Raw genomic sequence first — 25,939 nt, 5'->3', positions numbered from 1 at the left:
GTGGTGGGTGAAACAATTGTAGCGATGGGTGAAACAGGTGTAGTGATGGGTGAAACAGGTGTAGTGATGGGTGAAACAAGTGTAATAATGGGTGAAACAAGTGTAGTGATGGGTGAAACAGGTGTAGTGATGGGTGAAACAGGTGTAGTGATGGGTGAAACAGGAGTAGTGATGGTTAAAACAGATGTAGTGATGGGTGAAACAAGTGTAGTGATGGGTGAAACAAGTGCATTGATGGGTGAAACAGGTGTAGTGATGGGTGAAACAGGTGTAGTGATGGGTGAAACAAGTGTAGTGATGGGTGAAACAAGTGTAGTGATGGGTGATACAAGTGTAGTGATGGGTGAAATAGGTTTAGTGATGAGTGAAACAGGTGTAGTGATGGGTGAAACAGGTGTAGCGATGGATGAAACAGGTGTAGCGATGGATGAAACAGGTGTAGTGATGGGTGAAACAGGTGTAGTGATGGGTGAAATAGGTTTAGTGATAGATGAAACAGCTGGAATGATAAGTGAAACAGGTGCAGTGATGGTTGAAACAGTTGTACTGGTGGTTGAAACACGTGCAGTGACGGGTGAAACACGTGTGTAGTGATGGGTGAAACAGTTGTACTGGTGGGGGAAACACATGTAGCGATGAGTGAAACACGTGTAGTGATGGGTGAAACAGCTGTACTGGTGGGTGAAACACGTGTAGTGATACGTGAAACACGTGTGTAGTGATGGGTGAAACACGTGTGTAGTGATGGGTGAAACACGTGCAGTGATGGGTGAAACACGTGTGTAGTGATGGGTGAAACACGTGCAGTGATGGGTGAAACACGTGTGTAGTGATGGGTGAAACAGTTGTACTGGTGGGTGAAACACAAGTAGTGATGGGTAAAACACGTGTAGTGGTGGATGAAACAGCTTTACGGGTGGGTGAAACACACGTAGTGATGGGTGAAAAAGTGTAGTGATGGGTGAAACATGTGTAGTGATGGGTAAAGCAAGTGTAATGCTGGTTGAAACAGGTGAAGTGCTGGGTGAAACAGGTGTAGTGATGGGTTAAACAGTTGTACTGATGGGTGAAACACGTGTAGTGATGGGTGAAACACGTGTAGTGATGGGTGAAACACGTGTGTAGTGATGGGTGAAACACGTGCAGTGATGGGTGAAACACGTGTGTAGTGATGGGTGAAACACGTGCAGTGATGGGTGAAACACGTGTGTAGTGATGGGTGAAACAGTTGTACTGGTGGGTGAAACACAAGAAGTGATGGGTAAAACACGTGTAGTGATGGATGAAACAGCTGTACGGGTGGGTGAAACACACGTAGTGATGGGTGAAAAAGTGTAGTGATAGCTGAAACATGTGTACTGATGGGTGAAACAAGTGTAGTGATGGGTGAAACATGTGTAGTGATGAGTGAAACAAGTGTAGTTATGGATGAAACATGTGTAGTGATGGGCGAAACAAGTGTAGTGATTGGTGAAACAGGTGTAGTGATGGGTGAAACAGGTGTAGTGATAACTGAAACAACTGTAGTGATGGGTGAAACAGGTGTAGCGATGGGTGAAACATGTGTAGTGATGGGTGAAACAGGTGTAGTGATTGGTGAAACAGGTGTAGTGATGGGTGAAGCAGGTGTAGTGATAGCTGAAACAACTCTAGTGATGGGTGAAACAGCTAAAGTGATGGGTGAGATAGGTTTAGTGATGGGTGAAACAGGTGTAGTGGTGGATGAAACAGGTGTAGTGTTGGGTGAAACAGATGTAGTGATGGGTGAAACAGGTGTAGTGATGGGTGAAACAGGTGTAGTGATAGCTAAAACAAGTGTAGTGGTGGATGAAACAGGTGTAGTGATGGGTGAAACAGGTGTAGTGATGTGTGAAACAGGTGTACTGATGGATGAAACAGGTGTAGTGATGGATGAAACACGTGCAGTGATAGGTGAAACAAGTGTAGTGATGGATGAAACAGCTGAAGTGATGGGTGAAACAGGTGCAGTGATGGATGAAACAGGTGTAGTGATGGGTGAAACAAGTGTAGTGATGGGTGAAACAGGTGTGCTGGTGGGTGAAACAGGTGTAGTGATGGGTGAAACACGTGCAGTGATGGGTGAAACACGTGTAGTGATGGGTGAAACAAGTGTAGTGATGGGTGAAACAGGTGTAGTGTTTGGTGAAACATGTGTAGTGATGGGTGAAACATGTGTAGTGCTGGGTGAAACAAGTGTAGTGATGGGTGAAACAAGTGTAGTGATGGGTGAAACAGGTGTAGTGTTGGGTGAAACATGTGTAGTGATGGGTGAAACATGTTTAGTGCTGGGTGAAACAAGTGTAGTGATGGGTGAAACAAGTGTAGTGATGGGTGAAACAGGTGTAGTGTTGGGTGAAACATGTGTAGTGATGGGTGAAACAGGTGTAGTGATGGGTGAAACAGGTGTAGTGATGGGTGAAACATGTGTAGTGATGGATGAAACAAATGTAGTGATGGGTGAAACAAGTGTAGTGATGGGTGACACAGGTGTAGTGTTGGGTGAAACATGTGTAGCGATGGGTGAAACATGTGTAATGATAGGTGAAACATGTGTAGTGATGGGTGAAACAGGTGTAGTAATGGGTGAAACATGTGTAGTGATGGTTGAAACATGTGTAGTGATGGGTGAAACAAGTGTAGTGATGGGTGAAACAGGTGTAGTGATGGGTGAAACATGTGTAGTGATGGGTGAAACATGTGTAGTGATGGGTGAAACATGAGTAGTGATGGGTGAAACATGTATAGTGATGGATGAAACATGTGTAGTGATGGGTGAAACACGTGTAGTGATGGGCGAAACATGTGCAGTGATGGGTGAAACAGGTGTAGTGATGGATGAAACATGTACAGTGATGGGTGAAACATATGCAGTGATGGGTGAAACAGGTGTAGTGATGGGTGAAAGTGTCTCCCTGGCAAGGCTTGATGGATGATTGACAAGTGGTTGACTAAAGAACGACAAACAATCAGGTGTGATCCAAGGAAGCGGAAGCTAGCTCCAATTCCTTGAATTAAGAGCTCTTCACGAACACTATCTGAAAGGTACCTGAAGGGTGTTTACGGGGATTAAGGCGTAATCAACCAGGCTGTTGCTGCTGAGTGAATGCCGTCCAATGTGTGCACCACAGCCTGGCTGGTCAGGAACTAACTTGAGTCTTAAGTACGGGGACCTCTGACACTCGTCAAGATCTCTGCACCGTCTACCGAGTCTCCTCGGTTTCACATGGAGTAATTTAAGAGTGCAAGTATCGCACCAGTCACTCCAGGATTTTCCAGGTGTAAATTATGATGTACCTTTCTCGTCTAAGTTCCAGAGAATACAGTTGAAGGCACTCCATGTGTTCCCATTACTTTAGAAGTTTGAGTGTATATTGACAGTGAAAGTTCTCTGTACGTTTGCTAATTCAGCAGTCAGGAAGCTGCTGGTATACAGCAGCAGTATTCCAACCTTGGAGAGAACAAGTGTCTTTAACAACATCATCAGTGACTCAGCATCTCTTGTCTTGAAAGTTCTAGTTATCAAATCTATCATTTTCCTTGTGATACCAACACTAACTTCGTTGCGACACTTGAATATAAGATATTCTGACATCATCCGCACTTCAGTCTCCCACGTGCATCGTTGCTTCTGTTGGACGAGTTAAGTTTGTCCAGTACTCGGTTTCAGTCCTTTTATCCTACAGAGCACAGGGATACATCAAGAAGGGATACATCAAGAAGGGATACATCAAGAAGGGATACATCAAGAAGGGATACATCAAGAAAGGATACATCAAGAAGGGATATATCAAGAAGGGATACATCAAGAAGGGATGCATCAAGAAGGGATACATCAAGAAGGGATACATCAAGAAGGGATACATCAAGAAGGGATACATCAAGAAGGGATACATCAAGAAGGGATACATCAAGAAGGGATACATCAAGAAGGGATGCATCAAGAAGGGATACATCAAGAAGGGATACATCAAGAAGGGATACATCAAGAAGGGATACATCAAGAAGGGATACATCAAGAAGGGATACATCAAGAAGGGATGCATCAAGAAGGGATACATCAAGAAGGGATACATCAAGAAGGGATACATCAAGAAGGGATACATCAAGAAGGGACGCATCAAGAAGAGATACATCAAGAAGGGATACATCAAGAAGGTATATATCAAGAAGGGATACATCAAGAAGGGATACATCAAGAAGAGATACATCAAGAAGGGATACATCAAGAAGGAATACATCAAGAAGGGATAAATTAAGGGATACATCATGGGATACATCAAGAACGGATACATCAAGAAGGGATACATCAAGAAGGGATACATCAAGGGATACATCAAGAAGGGATACATCAAGAAGAGATACATCAAGAAGGAATACATCAAGAAGGGATAAATTAAGGGATACATCAAGGGATACATCAAGAAGGGATAAATTAAGGGATACATCAAGGGATACATCAAGAAGGGATACATCAAGAAGGGATACATCAAGAAGGAATACATCAAGAAGGGATAAATTAAGGGATACATCAAGGGATACATCAAGAAGGGATACATGAAGAAGGGATACATGAAGAAGGGATGCATCGATAAGGGATACATCAAGAAGGGATACATCAAGAAGGGATACATCAAGAAGGGATACATCAAGAAGGGATACATCAAGAACGGATACATCAAGAACGGATACATCAAGAAGGGATACGTCAAGGGATACATCAAGAAGGGATACATTTAGAAGGGATATATCAATGGATACATGAAGAAAGGGATACATCAAGAAGGGATACATTAAGAAGGGATACATCAAAAAGGGATACATCAAGAAGGGATACATTAAGAAGGGATACATTAAGAAGGGATACATCAAGGGATACATCAAGAAGGGATACATTAAGAAGGGATACATCAAGGGATACATCAAGAAGGGATACATTAAGAAGGGATACATCAAGAAGGGATATATCAAGGGATACATCAAGAAGGGATATATCAAGGGATACATCAAGAAGGGATACATCAAGGAATTCATCAAGAAGGGATACATTAAGAAGGGAAACATCAAGGGATACATCAAGAAGGGATACATCAAGGGATACATCAAGAAGGGATACATCAAGGGATACATCAAGAAGGGATACATCAAGGGATACATCAAGAAGGTATACACCAAGAAGGGATACAACAAGATATATACTCTCACACCTCTCTGGCCCTTTAATAAGCTTGCCGTTATGCTGATAAAGGGCTCTTAATCCGAGGAATTAGTGATGTCAGAATATCTGACATTCAAGTGTCACAACCACAGATGATGTTGTTAAAGACACTTGTTCTCTCCAAGTTGGAATACTGCTGCTGTACACCAGCAGTTTACTTTAAGACAGACCAGACTGCTGACTTACTGCTGCTGTATACCAGCAGTTTACTTTAAGACAGACCAGACTGCTGACTTACTGCTGCTGTATACCAGCAGTTTACTTTAAGACAGACCAGACTGCTGACTTACTGCTGCTGTATACCAGCAGTTTACTTTAAGACAGACCAGACTGCTGACTTACTGCTGCTGTATACCAGCAGTTTACTTTAAGACAGACCAGACTGCTGACTTACTGCTGCTGTACACCAGCAGTTTACTTTAAGACAGACCAGACTGCTGACTTACTGCTGCTGTATACCAGCAGTTTACTTTAAGACAGACCAGACTGCTGACTTACTGCTGCTGTATACCAGCAGTTTACTTTAAGACAGACCAGACTGCTGACTTACTGCTGCTGTATACCAGCAGTTTACTTTAAGACAGACCAGACTGCTGACTTACTGCTGCTGTATACCAGCAGTTTACTTTAAGACAGACCAGACTGCTGACTTACTGCTGCTGTACACCAGCAGTTTACTTTAAGACAGACCAGACTGCTGACTTACTGCTGCTGTACACCAGCAGTTTACTTTAAGACAGACCAGACTGCTGACTTACTGCTGCTGTATACCAGCAGTTTACTTTAAGACAGACCAGACTGCTGACTTACTGCTGCTGTACACCAGCAGTTTACTTTAAGACAGACCAGACTGCTGACTTACTGCTGCTGTATACCAGCAGTTTACTTTAAGACAGACCAGACTGCTGACTTACTCCTGCTGTATACCAGCAGTTTACTTTAAGACAGACCAGACTGCTGACTTACTGCTGCTGTATACCAGCAGTTTACTTTAAGACAGACCAGACTGCTGACTTACTGCTGCTGTACACCAGCAGTTTACTTTAAGACAGACCAGACTGCTGACTTACTGCTGCTGTACACCAGCAGTTTACTTTAAGACAGACCAGACTGCTGACTTACTGCTGCTGTATACCAGCAGTTTACTTTAAGACAGACCAGACTGCTGACTTACTGCTGCTGTATACCAGCAGTTTACTTTAAGACAGACCAGACTGCTGACTTACTGCTGCTGTATACCAGCAGTTTACTTTAAGACAGACCAGACTGCTGACTTACTGCTGCTGTATACCAGCAGTTTACTTTAAGACAGACCAGACTGCTGACTTACTGCTGCTGTATACCAGCAGTTTACTTTAAGACAGACCAGACTGCTGACTTACTGCTGCTGTATACCAGCAGTTTACTTTAAGACAGACCAGACTGCTGACTTACTGCTGCTGTACACCAGCAGTTTACTTTAAGACAGACCAGACTGCTGACTTACTGCTGCTGTATACCAGCAGTTTACTTTAAGACAGACCAGACTGCTGACTTACTGCTGCTGTATACCAGCAGTTTACTTTAAGACAGACCAGACTGCTGACTTACTGCTGCTGTACACCAGCAGTTTACTTTAAGACAGACCAGACTGCTGACTTACTGCTGCTGTATACCAGCAGTTTACTTTAAGACAGACCAGACTGCTGACTTACTGCTGCTGTACACCAGCAGTTTACTTTAAGACAGACCAGACTGCTGACTTACTGCTGCTGTATACCAGCAGTTTACTTTAAGACAGACCAGACTGCTGACTTACTGCTGCTGTATACCAGCAGTTTACTTTAAGACAGACCAGACTGCTGACTTACTGCTGCTGTATACCAGCAGTTTACTTTAAGACAGACCAGACTGCTGACTTACTGCTGCTGTATACCAGCAGTTTACTTTAAGACAGACCAGACTGCTGACTTACTGCTGCTGTACACCAGCAGTTTACTTTAAGACAGACCAGACTGCTGACTTACTGCTGCTGTATACCAGCAGTTTACTTTAAGACAGACCAGACTGCTGACTTACTGCTGCTGTATACCAGCAGTTTACTTTAAGACAGACCAGACTGCTGACTTACTGCTGCTGTACACCAGCAGTTTACTTTAAGACAGACCAGACTGCTGACTTACTGCTGCTGTATACCAGCAGTTTACTTTAAGACAGACCAGACTGCTGACTTACTGCTGCTGTACACCAGCAGTTTACTTTAAGACAGACCAGACTGCTGACTTACTGCTGCTGTATACCAGCAGTTTACTTTAAGACAGACCAGACTGCTGACTTACTGCTGCTGTATACCAGCAGTTTACTTTAAGACAGACCAGACTGCTGACTTACTGCTGCTGTACACCAGCAGTTTACTTTAAGACAGACCAGACTGCTGACTTACTGCTGCTGTACACCAGCAGTTTACTTTAAGACAGACCAGACTGCTGACTTACTGCTGCTGTATACCAGCAGTTTACTTTAAGACAGACCAGACTGCTGACTTACTGCTGCTGTATACCAGCAGTTTACTTTAAGACAGACCAGACTGCTGACTTACTGCTGCTGTACACCAGCAGTTTACTTTAAGACAGACCAGACTGCTGACTTACTGCTGCTGTATACCAGCAGTTTACTTTAAGACAGACCAGACTGCTGACTTACTGCTGCTGTATACCAGCAGTTTACTTTAAGACAGACCAGACTGCTGACTTACTGCTGCTGTACACCAGCAGTTTACTTTAAGACAGACCAGACTGCTGACTTACTGCTGCTGTACACCAGCAGTTTACTTTAAGACAGACCAGACTGCTGACTTACTGCTGCTGTACACCAGCAGTTTACTTTAAGACAGACCAGACTGCTGACTTACTGCTGCTGTATACCAGCAGTTTACTTTAAGACAGACCAGACTGCTGACTTATAGAAAACGTAAAGAGAACTTTCACTCTCAATGTACACTCAAACTTCTAAAATAATGGAAAAACTTTCTTCAGATGCATTCTCTGGAACACATGCGAGAAAGGTACGTCATAATTTACATCTGAACAATCATGGTGTTACTGATTCCAAATTTGGACACCAAATCACTCTCTGTGAAACTAAGAAACTTGGCAGAAAGTGCAGAGAACTGAACAAGTGTCAGAGGTCCCCGACTTTTCAACGTCCTCCCTTCGTAAATTAAGAGAATTGTCAATAAACCTCTGGTCGTCTTCAAGGAAGAACTTGATGTCTTCCTTAATTAATTTCTTGACCAGAAGAACTGTGATTAGACCGGTGAACTGCGTGCGGCCAGCATTAACAGTCTGGTTGATCAGCCTTTGATACTCAAGGTATTTTGAATGTTTCCGGGGGCATTGACCCCAGGAAACCCCCTTCACGTAGTCTTCAAGCACAACATCAGGATTTAGATCCTCCTCGTTGATATAAATACTGGAATGTTGATATACAGTTTAAAATATATTATTAAGTTGTGGGAAACTTGTGTTTACCTCGTGTCGTGAGTGACTTCCCTCGTGAGTGTGTTGACCCATACTGTGAGTATCCCTCGTGAGTGTGTTGACCCATACTGTGAGTATCCCTCGTGAGTGTGTTGACCCATACTGTGAGTATCCCTCGTGAGTGTGTTGACCCATACTGTGAGTATCCCTCGTGAGTGTGTTGACCCATACTGTGAGTATCCCTCGCGAGTGTGTTGACCCATACTGTGAGTATCCCTCGTGAGTGTGTTGACCCATACTGTGAGTATCCCTCGTGAGTGTGTTGACCCATACTGTGAATATCCCTCGTGAGTGTGTTGACCCATACTGTGAGTATCCCACGTGAGTGTGTTGACCCATACTGTGAGTATCCCTCGTGAGTGTGTTGACCCATACTGTGGGTATCCCTCGTGAGTGTGTTGACCCATACTGTGAGTATCCCTCGTGAGAGTGTTGACCCATACTGCGAGTATCCCTCGTGAGTGTGTTGACCCATACTGTGAGTATCCCTCGTGAGTGTGTTGACCCATACTGTGAGTATCCCTCGTGAGTGTGTTGACCCATACTATGAGTATCCCTCGTGAGTGTGTTGACCCATATTGTGAGTATCCCTCGTGAGTGTGTTGACCCATACTGTGAGTATCCCTCGTGAGTGTGTTGACCCATACTGTGAATATCCCTCATGAGTGTGTTGACCCATACTGTGAGTATACCTCTTGAGTGTGTTGACCCATGCTGTGAGTATCCCTCATGAGCGTCTTGACTCATACTGTGAGTATCCCTCATGAGTGTTTTGACCCATACTGTGAGTATCCCTCATGAGTGTGTTGACCCATACTGCGAGTATCCCTCATGAATGTGTTGACCCAAACTGTGAGTATACCTCATGGGTGTCTTGACCCATACTGTGAGTATCCCCTCATGAGTGTGTTGACCCATACTGTGAGTATCCCTCATGAGTGTGTTGACCCATACTGTGAGTATCCCTCATGAGTGTGTTGACCCATACTGTGAGTATCCTCCCATGAGTGTGTTGACCCATACTGTGAGTATCCTCTCATGAGTGTGTTGACCCATATTGCGAGTATCCCTCATGAGTGTGTTGACACATACTGTGAGTATCCCTCATGAGTGTGTGACCCATACTGTGAGTATCCCTCATGAGTGTGTTGACCCATACTGTGAGTATCCCTCATGAGTGTGTTGACCCATACTGTGAGTATCCTCTCATGAGTGTGTTGACCCATACTGTGAGCATCCTCTCATGAGTGTGTTGACCCATACTGTGAGTATCCTCTCATGAGTGTGTTGACCCATACTGCGAGTATCCCTCTTGAGTGTATTGACCCATACTGTGAGTATCCTATCATGAGTGTGTTGACCCATACTGTGAGTATCCCTCATGAGTGTGTTGCCCCATACTGTGAGTATCCTCCCATGAGTGTGTTGACCCATGCCGTGAGTATCCTCTCATGAGTGTGTTGACCCGTACTGTGAGTATCCTCTCATGAGTGTGTTGACCCATACTGTGCATATCCCTCATGAGTGTGTTGACCCATACTGTGAGTATCCCTCATGAGTGTGTTGACCCATACTGTGAGTATCCCTCATGAGTGTCTTGACCCATACTGTGAGTATCCCTCATGAGTGTTTTGACCCATACTGTGAGTATCCCTCATGAGTGTGTTGACCCATACTGTGAGTATCCTCTCATGAGTGTGTTGACCCATACTGTGCATATCCCTCATGAGTGTGTTGACCCATACTGTGAGTATCCTCTCATGAATGTGTTGACCCATACTGTGAGTATCCTCTCATGCGTGTGTTGGCCCATACTGTGAGTATCCCTCATGAGTGTGTTGACCCATACTGTGAGTATCCCTCATGAGTGTCTTTACCCATACTGTGAGTATCCCTCATGAGTGTTTTGACCCATACTGTGAGTATCCCTCATGAGTGTGTTGACACATACTGTGACTATCCCTCATGAGTGTGTTGACCCATACTGTGAGTATCCCTCGTGAGTGTGTTGACCCATACTATGAGTATCCCTCGTGAGTGTGTTGACCCATATTGTGAGTATCCCTCGTGAGTGTGTTGACCCATACTGTGAGTATCCCTCGTGAGTGTGTTGACCCATACTGTGCATATCCCTCATGAGTGTGTTGACCCATACTGTGAGTATACCTCTTGAGTGTGTTGACCCATACTGTGAGTATCCCTCATGAGCGTCTTGACCCATACTGTGAGTATCCCTCATGAGTGTTTTGACATATACTGTGAGTATCCCTCGTGAGTGTGTTGACCCATACTGCGAGTATCCCTCATGAATGTGTTGACCCAAACTGTGAATATACCTCATGGGTGTCTTGACCCATACTGTGAGTATCCCCTCATGAGTGTGTTGACCCATACTGTGAGTATCCCTCATGAGTGTGTTGACCCATACTGTGAGTATCCCTCATGAGTGTGTTGACCCATACTGTGAGTATCCTCCCGTGAGTGTGTTGACCCATACTGTGAGTATCCTCTCATGAGTGTGTTGACCCATATTGTGAGTATCCCTCATGAGTGTGTTGACCCATACTGTGAGTATCCCTCATGAGTGTGTGACCCATACTGTGAGTATCCCTCATGAGTGTGTGACCCATACTGTGAGTATCCCTCATGAGTGTGTTGACCCATACTGTGAGTATCCTCTCATGAGTGTGTTGACCCATACTGTGAGCATCCTCTCATGAGTGTGTTGACCCATACTGTGAGTATCCTCTCATGAGTGTTTTGACCCATACTGCGAGTATCCCTCTTGAGTGTATTAACCCATACTGTGAGTATCCTATCATGAGTGTGTTGACTCATACTGTATCTCTCAAGAGTGTGTTGACCTATACTGTGAGTATCCCTCATGAGTGTGTTGACCCAAACTGTGAGTATCCTATCATGAGTGTGTTGACCCATACTGTGAGTATCCCTCATGAGTGTGTTGACCCATACTGTGAGTATCCTCCCATGAGTGTGTTGACCCATGCCGTGAGTATCCTCTCATGAGTGTGTTGACCCGTACTGTGAGTATCCTCTCATGAGTGTGTTGACCCATACTGTGCATATCCCTCATGAGTGTGTTGACCCATACTGTGAGTATCCCTCATGAGTGTGTTGACCCATACTGTGAGTATCCCTCATGAGTGTCTTGACCCATACTGTGAGTATCCCTCATGAGTGTTTTGACCCATACTGTGAGTATCCCTCATGAGTGTGTTGACCCATACTGTGAGTATCCTCTCATGAGTGTGTTGACCCATACTGTGCATATCCCTCATGAGTGTGTTGACCCATACTGTGAGTATCCTCTCATGAATGTGTTGACCCATACTGTGAGTATCCTCTCATGCGTGTGTTGGCCCATATTGTGAGTATCCCTCATGAGTGTGTTGACCCATACTGTGAGTATCCCTCATGAGTGTCTTTACCCATACTGTGAGTATCCCTCATGAGTGTTTTGACCCATACTGTGAGTATCCCTCATGAGTGTGTTGACGCATACTGTGACTATCCCTCATGAGTGTCTTGACCCATACTGTGAGTATCTGTCATGAGTGTGTTGACCCATACTGCGAGCGTCCCTCATGAATGTGTTGACCCAAACTGTGAGTATCCCTAATGAGTGTCTTGACCCATACTGTGAGTATCCCCTCATGAGTGTGTTGGCCCATACTGTGAGTATCCTCTCATGAGCGTGTTGACCCATACTGTGAGTATCCCCTCATGAGTGTGTTGACCCATACTGTGAGTATCCCTGATGAGTGTGTTGACCCATACTGTGAGTATCTCTCATGAGTGTGTTGACCCTTACTGTGAGTATCCTTTCATGAGTGTGTTGACCCAAACTGTGAGTATACCTCGTGAGTGTGTTGACCCATACAGTGAGTATCCTCCCATGAGTGTGTTGACCCATACTGTGAGTATCCTCTCATTAGTGTGTTACCCATTCTGTGAGTATCCCTCATGAGTGTGTTGACCCATACTGTGAGTATTCTCCCATGAGTGTGTTGATCCATACTGTGAGTATCCTCTCATGAGTGTGTTGACCCATACTGTGCACATCACTCATGAGTGTGTTGACCCATACTGTGAGTATCCTCTCATGAGTGTGTTGACCCATACTGTGCATATCACTCATGAGTGTGTTGACCCATACTGTGAGTATGCTCTCATGAGTGAGTTGACCCATACTGTGAGTATCTGTCATGAGTGTGTTGACCCATACTGTGAGTATCCCTCATGAGTGTTTTGACCCATACTGTGAGTATTCCTCATGAGTGTGTTGACGCATACTGTGAGTATTCCTCATGAGTGTCTTGACCCATACTGTATCTCTCATGAGTGTGTTGACCCATACTGCGAGTATCCCTCATGAATGTGTTGACCCAAACTGTGAGTATCCCTCATGAGTGTCTTGACCCATACTGTGAGTATCACCTCATGAGTGTGTTGACCCATACTCTGAGTATCCTCTCATGAGTGTGTTGACCCATACTGTGAGTATCCCCTCATGAGTGTGTTGACCCATACTGAGTATCCCTCATGAGTGTGTTGACCCATACTGTGAGTATCCTATCATGAGTATGTTGACCCATACTGTGAGTATCCCCATGAGTGTGTTGACCCATACTGTGAGTATCCTCCCATGAATGTGTTGACCCTTACTGTGAGTATCCTCTCATGAGTGTGTTGACCCATACTGTGAGTATCCCTCATGAGTGTGTTGATCCATACTGTGAGTATCCCTCATGAGTGTGTTGACCCATACTCTGAGTATCCTATCATGAGTGTGTTGATCCATACTGTGAATATCCCTCATGAGTGTGTTGACCCATACTGTGAGTATCCCTCATGAGTGTGTTGACCCATACTGTGAGTATCCCTCATGAGTGTGTTGACCTATACTGTGAGTATCCCTCATGAGTGTGTTGACCCATACTGTGAGTATCCTCTCATGAGTGTGTTGACCCATACTGTGAGTATCCCTCATGAGTATGTTGACCCACACTATGAGTATCCCTCATGAGTGTGTTGACCCATACTGTGAGTATCCTATCACGAGTGTGTTGACCCATACTCTGGGTATCCCTCATGAGTGTGTTGACCCATACTGTGAGTATCCCTCATGAGTGTGTTGACCCACACTATGAGTATCCCTCATGAGTGTGTTGACCCATACTGTGAGTATCCTATCACGAGTGTGTTGACCCATACTCTGAGTATCCCTCATGAGTATGTTGACCCATACTGTGAGTATCCTCCCATGAGTGTGTTGTCCCATACTGTGAGTATCCTCTCATGAGTGTGTTGACCCATACTGTGAGTATCCTCTCATTAGTGTGTTGACCCATACTGTGCGTATTCCTCATGAGTGTGTTGACCCATACTGTGAGTATCCGTCATGAGTGTGTTGACCCATACTGTGAGTATCCCTCATGAGTGTCTTGACCCATACTGTGAGTATCCCTCATGAGTGTGTTGACCCATACTGTAAGTATACCTCATGAGTGAGTTGACCCATACTGTGAGTATCCCTCATGAGTGTCTTGACCCATACTGTGAGTATCCCTCATGAGTGTCTTGACCCATACTGTGAGTATCCCTCATGAGTGTGTTGACCCATACTGTGAGTATCTCTTATGAATGTGTTGACCCATACTGTGAGTATCCCTCATTAGTGTCTTGACCCATATTGTGAGTATCCTTCAAGAGTGTGTTGACCCATACTGTGAGTATCTCTCATGAGTGTGTTGACGCATACTGTGAGTATCCCTCATGAGTGTGTTGACCCATACTGTGAATATCCCTCATGAGTGTCTTGACCCATACTGTGAGCATCCCTCATGAATGTGTTGACCCATACTGTGAGTATCCCTCATGAGTGTCTTGACCCATACTGTGAGTATCCTCTCATGAATGTGTTGACCCATACTGTGAATATCCTTCATGAATGTGTTGACCCATACTGTGAATATCCCTCATGAGTGTGTTGGCCCATACTATGAGTATCCCTCGTGAGTGTGTTGACCCATACTGTGAGCATCCCTCATGAGTGTGTTGACCCATACTGTGAGTATCCCTCATGAGTGTGTTGACCCATACTGTGAGTATCCCTCTTGAGTGTGTTGACCCATACTGTGAGTATCCCTCATGAGTGTTGACCCATACTGTATCCTCTCATAAGTGTGTTGACCCATACCGTGAGTATCCCTCATGAGTGTGTTGACCCATACTGTGAGTATCCGTCATGAGTGTGTTAACCCATTCTGTGAGTATCCTCTCATGAGTGTGTTGACCCATACTGTGCACATCATTCTTGAGTGTGTTGACTCATACTGTGAGTATCCCCTCATGAGTACGTTGACCCATACTGTGAGTATCTTCTCATGAGTGTGTTGACCCATACTGTGAGTATCCTCTCATGAGTGTGTTGACCGATATTGTATCTCCTCACGATTGTGTTGATCCATACTGTGAGTATCACGTCATGAGTGTGTTGACCCATGCTGTGAGTATCCTCTCATGAGTGTTGACCCATACTGAGTATCCCCTCATGAGTGTGTTGACCCATACTGTGAGTATCCCCTCATGAAGGTGTTGACCCATACTGTGAGTATCCCCTCATGAGGGTGTTGACCCATACTGTGAGTATCCCTCATGAGTGTGTTGACCCATACTGTAAGTATCCCCTCACAAGTGTGTTGACCCATTCTGAAAGTATCCCCTCATGAGTATGTTGACCCATACTATGAGTATCCTCTCATGAGTGTGTTGACTCATACTCTGAATATTCCCTAGTAGCATGAGTGTGTTGACCCATACTGTGAGTATCCGCTCGTAGCATGAGTGTGTTGACCCATACTGTATCCCCTCATGAGTGTGTTGACACATACTGTATCCCCTCATGAGTGTGTTAACCCGTACTGTATCTCCTCATGAGGATGTTGACCCATACTGTGCGTATCCCCTCGTAGCATGAGTGTGTTGACTCATACTGTGAGTTTCTTCCCATAACATAAGTGTGCTGACCAACAGTTGGTAACACACTCAGCTCACACATTAAGGTCCAGGGGACGATCCCTGTACGGATGGAAACATTAGACCGTGTTTCCTTAAGATAAGTGCTGTCCCTGTTCACTTATCAGTAGGTAGGTACATGGGTGTTAGTCGACTGGTGTGGGTCGCATCCTGGGGACAGTACTGTAGTAGGTTCGTCGGTGTTGTCCCGGTCCGGGCCTTTTCCAGATGGTGACGGACAATATTAACCTAATTTGGCCGAAATCCTCTGCATAACAAGGAGTTTTCTACATAGGACGTCACTGATGTCAGCTATGTCTGTGTAAGTACTTGTAGAAATAAAGATTCACTCGTCAACACCCATTTTCTGATCAATGATGTTACTGATTTTAGGGTTTGTGGCGCTGATTCCACATATTTCATCGGTTTTGCTTGATTGCTCTGGTTTTGACAAATTTTACATCTCACCGAAAAACATAAGAGATGTTAAATTATATTGATCAGGTGGATTTAACATACAAATCGCACTGGGATTATTTTTTAGATCATGCAAAAATCAAATCTTTTAATATATACTAACACTTCATTCTATATGATAACAGATTAACGTAGGAAGATAATTCAGATACCACTACTTACTGCATACACAAACGTTGTTTTTACGATTTTCTCCTATATTAGTGGGCAGCAGAGTCCTGTTGGAGGCTCCAGTAATAGTCTGCCATCATGTGTGTGTGTCTCATCTGCCTTGATACCTTTCCTCCATCACTTTCAGATCTTGCTGGAACATCTCTTGTTCCTCACTGACCTCACCAAGATTGTGTGGAAATTTGTCTAGGTGGCGTTGGAGAAAGTGAACCTTTATGTTCATATTAGTACTTAAGTTCTTAAAGCTTTGTCAGCAAGTTTTGCACTTGTTTTTCATAATTGTCCTTTTTGTGATTAACCAAGAAGTTCTTGACAACTGACACATAACTGCACCATGCACAAACTTTAACACCTTTCATACATTTTGTGAAATTTGAATCCTTGATATACTTTCGAATTTGAGGGCCATCAAAGACTCCAGTTTTCATTTTTTCTATACTAAGTCTAGGGAACGATATTCTAATAAATTTGAAGTAATGTCCAAGGCCTTAACTAATTGCTTCATTAGCACTAACTTAATGTTGAGTAGTGTTAGAATAATGTTATCCCAGTCAACCAATGGCTCGTTAATGATGTTTGCTGCACCTATAGTCATTTTTCTCTAAAAGGTCATGTCACTTTTGTCCAATGATCTGCCTTCAACCTACTGTTCCACAACAGATGAAATAATGGTACGTTGTATATCCACTCTGTTGCCCAAGCAAAAAGTTTACCATCTTCAGATCAACACAGATAGACATCTTGTTCTCATGATAGCAATGCTTCTGCGATATCATTTTCATATTTCGTATTCTTCTTTAAGTTTTGTTGACTGAACAATTGGAAGAGATGCATATTGGTTACTATTGTGCAATAAGAAACATTTCAGGCTTCTAATGGAGCTGTCTACAAGCAGCCGCCATCTTCTGGTCGATATTCAAGTACCATTTGAAGAAGTCTAGGGATATTACTGCAGTATACAAGTTCTTCATCTTGGCTGAAGTAAAGGAGGAGTTCAATCTCTCTTGTCCGATAAGCTGTTATTTAAACTTCTTGGTATATTCAGTTTTTTGTTATTCTGGATGCTAATAGTTCAGAAGTTTGCTTTGACAGACTGAGGTCACGTATGAGATCACAGAGTTCTTCTTGGTAGAACTGCTGGGATGTTGAAATGCTTACTTCATATTCACTTCCACTGCTGTCACCTGTGTTACATCCTAAACCCTGAGTTTCTTCAACATCTGACGAAGGAAGGTCAGGTAGTGTTGTAAACACTGGTATGGTAACGTCTTCACTGTGTGACACAGGTTTCAATGCTGAACCTAAACATAAACTTTTCCTTGGCCTATTTTTCCACTGTCGTCAGCATTCTACACACGTTTTGCCAACCGTATGGGGAGACCAAGACCTGTCTTGTTCTGCAAGCCACAAATGTAGCAAATTGCACTGGGTTTATTTAAGCAGGCTCTTCGTGAAGAACTCATGTTAATCTTGAAAAAATACCAAAATAAAGGTTCCAATATTGTCACGTAGTCGTTCTTGATACAAATCCTCCTGTTAAATATTAAACCATTTAAAAATATAATTCTAATATTTATTAAAACTATCTGTATATATAAAGTGTAACTACATAATCAGGTACACGAGTTATTGCTAAGTTCCCTGATAATTGAGGGTAAGTATGCAATAATAGAGGCTGTCTTTGCATTGCAACCCATCATTGTAAATAAAAAATCTCAATGTACTATTTGCAAAGACATAAATTAATAAATAAATAAATAGAGTCAATTTGAAAAACCTACTGGCTTTTCCAAATTTAGTAACCCCAAAATACCCTAAATACCTTCAAATATCTTTGACAACGATTTTCTTTTTGACCAGTGTTATTATTATTATTATTATTATTATTATTATTATTATTATTATTATTATTATTATTATTATTATTTCCCTCATAACATGAGTATGTTGACCCATACTGTGAGTTTCTCCCGTCATAACGAGTGTGTTGACTTATACTGTTTCTCCCCCCATAACATGTGTTGACCCATACTGTGAGTTTCTCCCTTCCTAACATGAGTGTGTTGTCTGCCCCTTGCAGGAGGTGTTCCGTAACGAGCACCGGGTGATGTTGTCACTGACAAGACTGACAGTGTCAGCCTCGGGAGACTATCGTTGTGAAGTGATTGCTGAACATCCCAGCTTCCGTACTGAGACTTCCAACGCTCCCATGACTGTCCTAGGTGAGTCCCAGCTTTCTCTCTCTCTCTCTCTCTCTCTGTCTGACTGTCTCTCTCTCTGTCTCTGTCTGTCTCTCTCTCTGTCTCTGTCTGTCTGTCTGTCTGTCTGTCTGTCTGTCTCTCTCTCTCTCTCTCTCTCTCTCTCTCTCTCTCTCTCTCTCTCTCTCTCTCTCTCTCTCTCTCTCTCTCTCTCTCTCTCTCTCTCTCTCTCTCTCTCTCTTTTACACAGGGTTTGACAAAGTTAGGTTAAGGATCCCTAGCTTTATTGACAGCTATTTACAGGTTAAGGATTCCTAACTTCATTGGCAAGCTAAGAGCTGTTACCTACATCAGCTCATTTGAAAGCATTTTTATTGTTATGAGACATACAAGTAGGGAACAGGATGACGTTGGAGCCATCTGTGGGCCAGCATTTTCATTTGATCGTTGACATTACAGTGCTGTACGAATGTGTTCCAGACTCTCTCTCTCTCTCTCTCTCTCTCTCTCTCTCTCTCTCTCTCTCTCTCATAATAAAGAATCTGATCACCTATTTAGCAACAATCTTCTTTAAGTTGATCGAATCCTTTACTTTCCTCTGCTCTTTTGTTCAGACTGACAAAACTCGTCTGGTATATTTCTTGACTTTATCGATTTATTTAATTGTTTATTGAATTTCCTGAACTTTTCGATCTAACTTGAGAAATCTTCCTCTTGTAGCTGGCCGCGTTCTTTTGTTTTGACAAAGAATTCGATCCTGCAGTTTCACACTGCCATGTGATGTAGAATCCAGTTCTCTAATGGTCGATTTTTTTTACATTAATATATTCCCCGAGTGTAATGGTTTAAGAGTCGTCTGTCTTAAACAAAATGTGGTCGTTGTAAGTTTTGATTCAATTATTTTTAAGTTGAGAAATACACAACAGCACACACACATACACACACACACACACACACACAAAAGTTTGAAGCCGACCAGAAGAGTCATTTTCCGGTTATTGCACCGACTCTAAGAATTAAAAGTTTGTTAATACGTCAGTAAATGTGAGAAATTTTTACCAACACAATTTTAGCCCCATTACTTTTGAACCATTTCAAAACACGTATCAATCAAGAAAGATTGACGCTGTTCAGAAAACTTCAACTCCGGGTATTGAAGCTCCCTTTCGAGTTTAGCAAGGAATTCGATTATATTATTATTATTTTGTTATTTAATGATAAACAATACTATAGCATTTCGAAATTAAAACTGAGAAAACAGCGACTACACAATCCACAAAGAATGAGAAGCTTCTCAGTAGGACGCGCCAGTGATGACAAGTCGTGCAGAAGAGGTTGTCCCGAGTTATCACATGGGAATCAAAAGTGGGCATGGTCTGTATAAAACTGATTAGAGAGCATCTGCACATGCTCGATGCTGCCTTGTACTGACGTGGAATCCAACTTCTCTCCGTGAAGAGTTTACAACCTAAAACAGCGAGCACCATTGTTATGGGCAGGTCCTCCTCACAGTGTTGACTAGCGGGATCTGACATCTGAGCTCACCATGCAAATACTTCATCCTCCTCGATGGCCCTTCTAGGACAACCACTGAAATCCTTGATAAATCTACTTGGTAAATGAGCCGTGAGGCAGCGTCCTCTCAAAGGGGGGGATTACTGAAGCCTGCGATCAACAGGCGGAGATTTATCTATTCTTTTTTTTAAATGTTGCGAGGATTTTAAAACAAGACGACTTGTTTAATAATATTGTTAAGTAGAGGACTGTGCTATAAGACGACGGAAGGAAATATTGTAGCAAAATGATCGACACTTGTTGAGTGCTGCCTCTCTAGATCACTCCACTTGTTGAGTGCTGCCTCTCTAGATCACTCCACTTGTTGAGTGCTGCCTCTCTAGATCACTACACTTGTTGAGTGCTGCCTCTCTAGATCACTCCACTTGTTGAGTGCTGCCTCTCTAGATCACTCCACTTGTTGAGTGCTGCCTCTCTAGATCACTACACTTGTTGAGTGCTGCCTCTCTAGATCACTACACTTGTTGAGTGCTGCCTCTCTAGATCACTCCACTTGTTGAGTGCTGCCTCTCTAGATCACTCCACTTGTTGAGTGCTGCCTCTCTAGATCACTCCACTTGTTGAGTGCTGCCTCTCTAGATCACTCCACTTGTTGAGTGCTGCCTCTCTAGATCACTACACTTGTTGAGTGCTGCCTCTCTAGATCACTACACTTGTTGAGTGCTGCCTCTCTAGATCACTACACTTGTTGAGTGCTGCCTCTCTAGATCACTACACTTGTTGAGTGCTGCCTCTCTAGATCACTACACTTGTTGAGTGCTGCCTCTCTAGATCACTACACTTGTTGAGTGCTGCCTCTCTAGATCACTACACTTGTTGAGTGCTGCCTCTCTAGATCACTACACTTGTTGAGTGCTGCCTCTCTAGATCACTCCACTTGTTGAGTGCTGCCTCTCTAGATCACTCCACTTGTTGAGTGCTGCCTCTCTAGATCACTCCACTTGTTGAGTGCTGCCTCTCTAATTCACTACACTTGTTGAGTGCTGCCTCTCTAATTCACTCCACTTGTTGAGTGCTGCCTCTCTAGATCACTCCACTTGTTGAGTGCTGCCTCTCTAGATCACTACACTTGTTGAGTGCTGCCTCTCTAGATCACTACACTTGTTGAGTGCTGCCTCTCTAGATCACTCCACTTGTTGAGTGCTGCCTCTCTAGATCACTCCACTTGTTGAGTGCTGCCTCTCTAGATCACTACACTTGTTGAGTGCTGCCTCTCTAGATCACTACACTTGTTGAGTGCTGCCTCTCTAGATCACTCCACTTGTTGAGTGCTGCCTCTCTAGATCACTCCACTTGTTGAGTGCTGCCTCTCTAATTCACTTCACTTGTTGAGTGCTGCCTCTCTAGATCACTCCACTTGTTGAGTGCTGCCTCTCTAATTCACTACACTTGTTGAGTGCTGCCTCTCTAATTCACTCCACTTGTTGAGTGCTGCCTCTCTAGATCACTCCACTTGTTGAGTGCTGCCTCTCTAATTCACTACACTTGTTGAGTGCTGCCTCTCTAATTCACTACACTTGTTGAGTGCTGCCTCTCTAGATCACCCCACTTGTTAAGTGCTGCCTCTCTAGATCACCCCACTTGTTGAGTGCTGCCTCTCTAGATCACCCCACTTGTTGAGTGCTGCCTCTCTAGATCACCCCACTTGTTGAGTGCTGCCTCTCTAGATCACTCCACTTGTTGAGTGCTGCCTCTCTAGATCACTCCACTTGTTGAGTGCTGCCTCTCTAGATCACTCCACTTGTTGAGTGCTGCCTCTCTAGATCACCCCACTTGTTGAGTGCTGCCTCTCTAGATCACCCCACTTGTTGAGTGCTGCCTCTCTAGATCACTCCACTTGTTGAGTGCTGCCTCTCTAGATCACCCCACTTGTTGAGTGCTGCCTCTCTAATTCACTCCACTTGTTGAGTGCTGCCTCTCTAGATCACTCCACTTGTTGAGTGCTGCCTCTCTAGATCACCCCACTTGTTGAGTGCTGCCTCTCTAATTCACTCCACTTGTTGAGTGCTGCCTCTCTAGATCACTCCACTTGTTGAGTGCTGCCTCTCTAGATCACCCCACTTGTTGAGTGCTCCCTCTCTAATTCACTCCACTTGTTGAGTGCTGCCACTCTAATTCACTCCACTTGTTGAGTGCTGCCTCTCTAATTCACTACACTTGTTGAGTGCTGCCTCTCTAATTCACTCCACTTGTTGAGTGCTGCCTCTCTAATTCACTACACTTGTTGAGTGCTGCCTCTCTAATTCACTCCACTTGTTGAGTGCTGCCTCTCTAATTCACTACACTTGTTGAGTGCTGCCTCTCTAATTCACTCCACTTGTTGAGTGCTGCCTCTCTAATTCACTACACTTGTTGAGTGCTGCCTCTCTAATTCACTCCACTTGTTGAGTGCTGCCTCTCTAATTCACTACACTTGTTGAGTGCTGCCTCTCTAATTCACTCCACTTGTTGAGTGCTGCCTCTCTAATTCACTACACTTGTTGAGTGCTGCCTCTCTAATTCACTCCACTTGTTGAGTGCTGCCTCTCTAATTCACTACACTTGTTGAGTGCTGCCTCTCTAATTCACTACACTTGTTGAGTGCTGCCTCTCTAATTCACTCCACTTGTTGAGTGCTGCCTCTCTAATTCACTCCACTTGTTGAGTGCTGCCTCTCTAATTCACTCCACTTGTTGAGTGCTGCCTCTCTAATTCACTCCACTTGTTGAGTGCTGCCTCTCTAATTCACTCCACTTGTTGAGTGCTGCCTCTCTAATTCACTACACTTGTTGAGTGCTGCCTCTCTAATTCACTCCACTTGTTGAGTGCTGCCTCTCTAGATCACTCCACTTGTTGAGTGCTGCCTCTCTAATTCACTCCACTTGTTGAGTGCTGCCTCTCTAGATCACTCCACTTGTTGAGTGCTGCCTCTCTAATTCACTCCACTTGTTGAGTGCTGCCTCTCTAGATCACTCCACTTGTTGAGTGCTGCCTCTCTAGATCACTCCACTTGTTGAGTGCTGCCTCTCTAGATCACTCCACTTGTTGAGTGCTGCCTCTCTAATTCACTACACTTGTTGAGTGCTGCCTCTCTAATTCACTCCACTTGTTGAGTGCTGCCTCTCTAGATCACTCCACTTGTTGAGTGCTGCCTCTCTAATTCACTCCACTTGTTGAGTGCTGCCTCTCTAGATCACCCCACTTGTTGAGTGCTGCCTCTCTAGATCACCCCACTTGTTGAGTGCTGCCTCTCTAGATCACCCCACTTGTTAAGTGCTGCCTCTCTAGATCACCCCACTTGTTGAGTGCTGCCTCTCTAGATCACCCCACTTGTTGAGTGCTGCCTCTCTAGATCACCCCACTTGTTGAGTGCTGTCTCTCTAGATCACTCCACTTGTTGAGTGCTGCCTCTCTAGATCACTCCACTTGTTGAGTGCTGCCTCTCTAGATCACTCCACTTGTTGAGTGCTGCCTCTCTAGATCACCCCACTTGTTGAGTGCTGCCTCTCTAGATCACCCCACTTGTTGAGTGCTGCCTCTCTAGATCACTCCACTTGTTGAGTGCTGCCTCTCTAGATCACCCCACTTGTTGAGTGCTGCCTCTCTAATTCACTCCACTTGTTGAGTGCTGCCTCTCTAGATCACTCCACTTGTTGAGTACTGCCTCTCTAGATCACCCCACTTGTTGAGTGCTGCCTCTCTAATTCACTCCACTTGTTGAGTGCTGCCTCTCTAGATCACTCCACTTGTTGAGTGCTGCCTCTCTAGATCACCCCACTTGTTGAGTGCTGCCTCTCTAATTCACTCCACTTGTTGAGTGCTGCCTCTCTAATTCACTCCACTTGTTGAGTGCTGCCTCTCTAATTCACTACACTTGTTGAGTGCTGCCTCTCTAATTCACTCCACTTGTTGAGTGCTGCCTCTCTAATTCACTACACTTGTTGAGTGCTGCCTCTCTAATTCACTCCACTTGTTGAGTGCTGCCTCTCTAATTCACTACACTTGTTGAGTGCTGCCTCTCTAATTCACTACACTTGTTGAGTGCTGCCTCTCTAATTCACTCCACTTGTTGAGTGCTGCCTCTCTAATTCACTCCACTTGTTGAGTGCTGCCTCTCTAATTCACTCCACTTGTTGAGTGCTGCCTCTCTAATTCACTCCACTTGTTGAGTGCTGCCTCTCTAATTCACTACACTTGTTGAGTGCTGCCTCTCTAATTCACTCCACTTGTTGAGTGCTGCCTCTCTAGATCTCTCCACTTGTTGAGTGCTGCCTCTCTAATTCACTCCACTTGTTGAGTGCTGCCTCTCTAGATCACTCCACTTGTTGAGTGCTGCCTCTCTAATTCACTCCACTTGTTGAGTGCTGCCTCTCTAGATCACTCCACTTGTTGAGTGCTGCCTCTCTAGATCACTCCACTTGTTGAGTGCTGCCTCTCTAGATCACTCCACTTGTTGAGTGCTGCCTCTCTAATTCACTACACTTGTTGAGTGCTGCCTCTCTAATTCACTCCACTTGTTGAGTGCTGCCTCTCTAGATCACTCCACTTGTTGAGTGCTGCCTCTCTAGATCACTCCACTTGTTGAGTGCTGCCTCTCTAAATCACTCCACTTCTTGAGTGCTGCCTCTCTAGATCACTCCACTTGTTGAGTGCTGCCTCTCTAATTCACTCCACTTGTTGAGTGCTGCCTCTCTAATTCACTACACTTGTTGAGTGCTGCCTCTCTAATTCACTCCACTTGTTGAGTGCTGCCTGTCTAATTCACTCCACTTGTTGAGTGCTGCCTCTCTAATTCACTCCACTTGTTGAGTGTTGCCTCTCTAATTCACTACACTTGTTGAGTGCTGCCTCTCTAATTCACTACACTTGTTGAGTGCTGCCTCTCTAATTCACTCCACTTGTTGAGTGCTGCCTCTCTAATTCACTCCACTTGTTGAGTGCTGCCTCTCTAGATCACTCCACTTGTTGAGTGCTGCCTCTCTAATTCACTACACTTGTTGAGTGCTGCCTCTCTAGATCACTCCACTTGTTGAGTGCTGCCTCTCTAGATCACTCCACTTGTTGAGTGCTGCCTCTCTAGATCACTCCACTTGTTGAGTGCTGTCTCTCTAATTCACTATACTTGTTGAGTGCTGCCTCTCTAATTCACTACACTTGTTGAGTGCTGCCTCTCTAGATCACTCCACTTGTTGAGTGCTGCCTCTCTAGATCACTCCACTTGTTGAGTGCTGCCTCTCTAATTCACTCCACTTGTTGAGTGCTGCCTCTCTAATTCACTACACTTGTTGAGTGCTGCCTCTCTAATTCACTCCACTTGTTGAGTGCTGCCTCTCTAATTCACTCCACTTGTTGAGTGCTGCCTCTCTAATTCACTCCACTTGTTGAGTGCTGCCTCTCTAGATCACTCCACTTGTTGAGTGCTGCCTCTCTAGATCACTCCACTTGTTGAGTGCTGCCTCTCTAATTCACTCCACTTGTTGAGTGCTGCCTCTCTAATTCACTACACTTGTTGAGTGCTGCCTCTCTAATTCACTCCACTTGTTGAGTGCTGCCTCTCTAATTCACTACACTTGTTGAGTGCTGCCTCTCTAATTCACTCCACTTGTTGAGTGCTGCCTCTCTAATTCACTCCACTTGTTGAGTGCTGCCTCTCTAATTCACTACACTTGTTGAGTGCTGCCTCTCTAATTCACTCCACTTGTTGAGTGCTGCCTCTCTAATTCACTACACTTGTTGAGTGCTGCCTC

General features: G+C 44.3%; 1 protein-coding gene across 1 annotated transcript in view; it reads left to right on the top strand.

Annotated features, from left to right (window-relative positions):
* Positions 1 to 25,939, top strand: part of LOC128694353 (uncharacterized) — a 276,301-nt gene that overhangs the window by 114,519 nt on the left and 135,843 nt on the right. The window contains exon 3 of the mRNA XM_070093513.1: positions 18,521 to 18,662. Coding sequence (XP_069949614.1) covers positions 18,521 to 18,662 — 142 coding nt within the window. The remainder of the gene's footprint in view (positions 1 to 18,520; positions 18,663 to 25,939) is intronic.

Source organism: Cherax quadricarinatus, chromosome 43 (genome assembly GCF_038502225.1).
Source record: "Cherax quadricarinatus isolate ZL_2023a chromosome 43, ASM3850222v1, whole genome shotgun sequence".
In the NCBI taxonomy this organism is placed as follows: domain Eukaryota; kingdom Metazoa; phylum Arthropoda; class Malacostraca; order Decapoda; family Parastacidae; genus Cherax; species Cherax quadricarinatus.
This window is presented reverse-complemented; position numbering and strand designations above follow the sequence as displayed.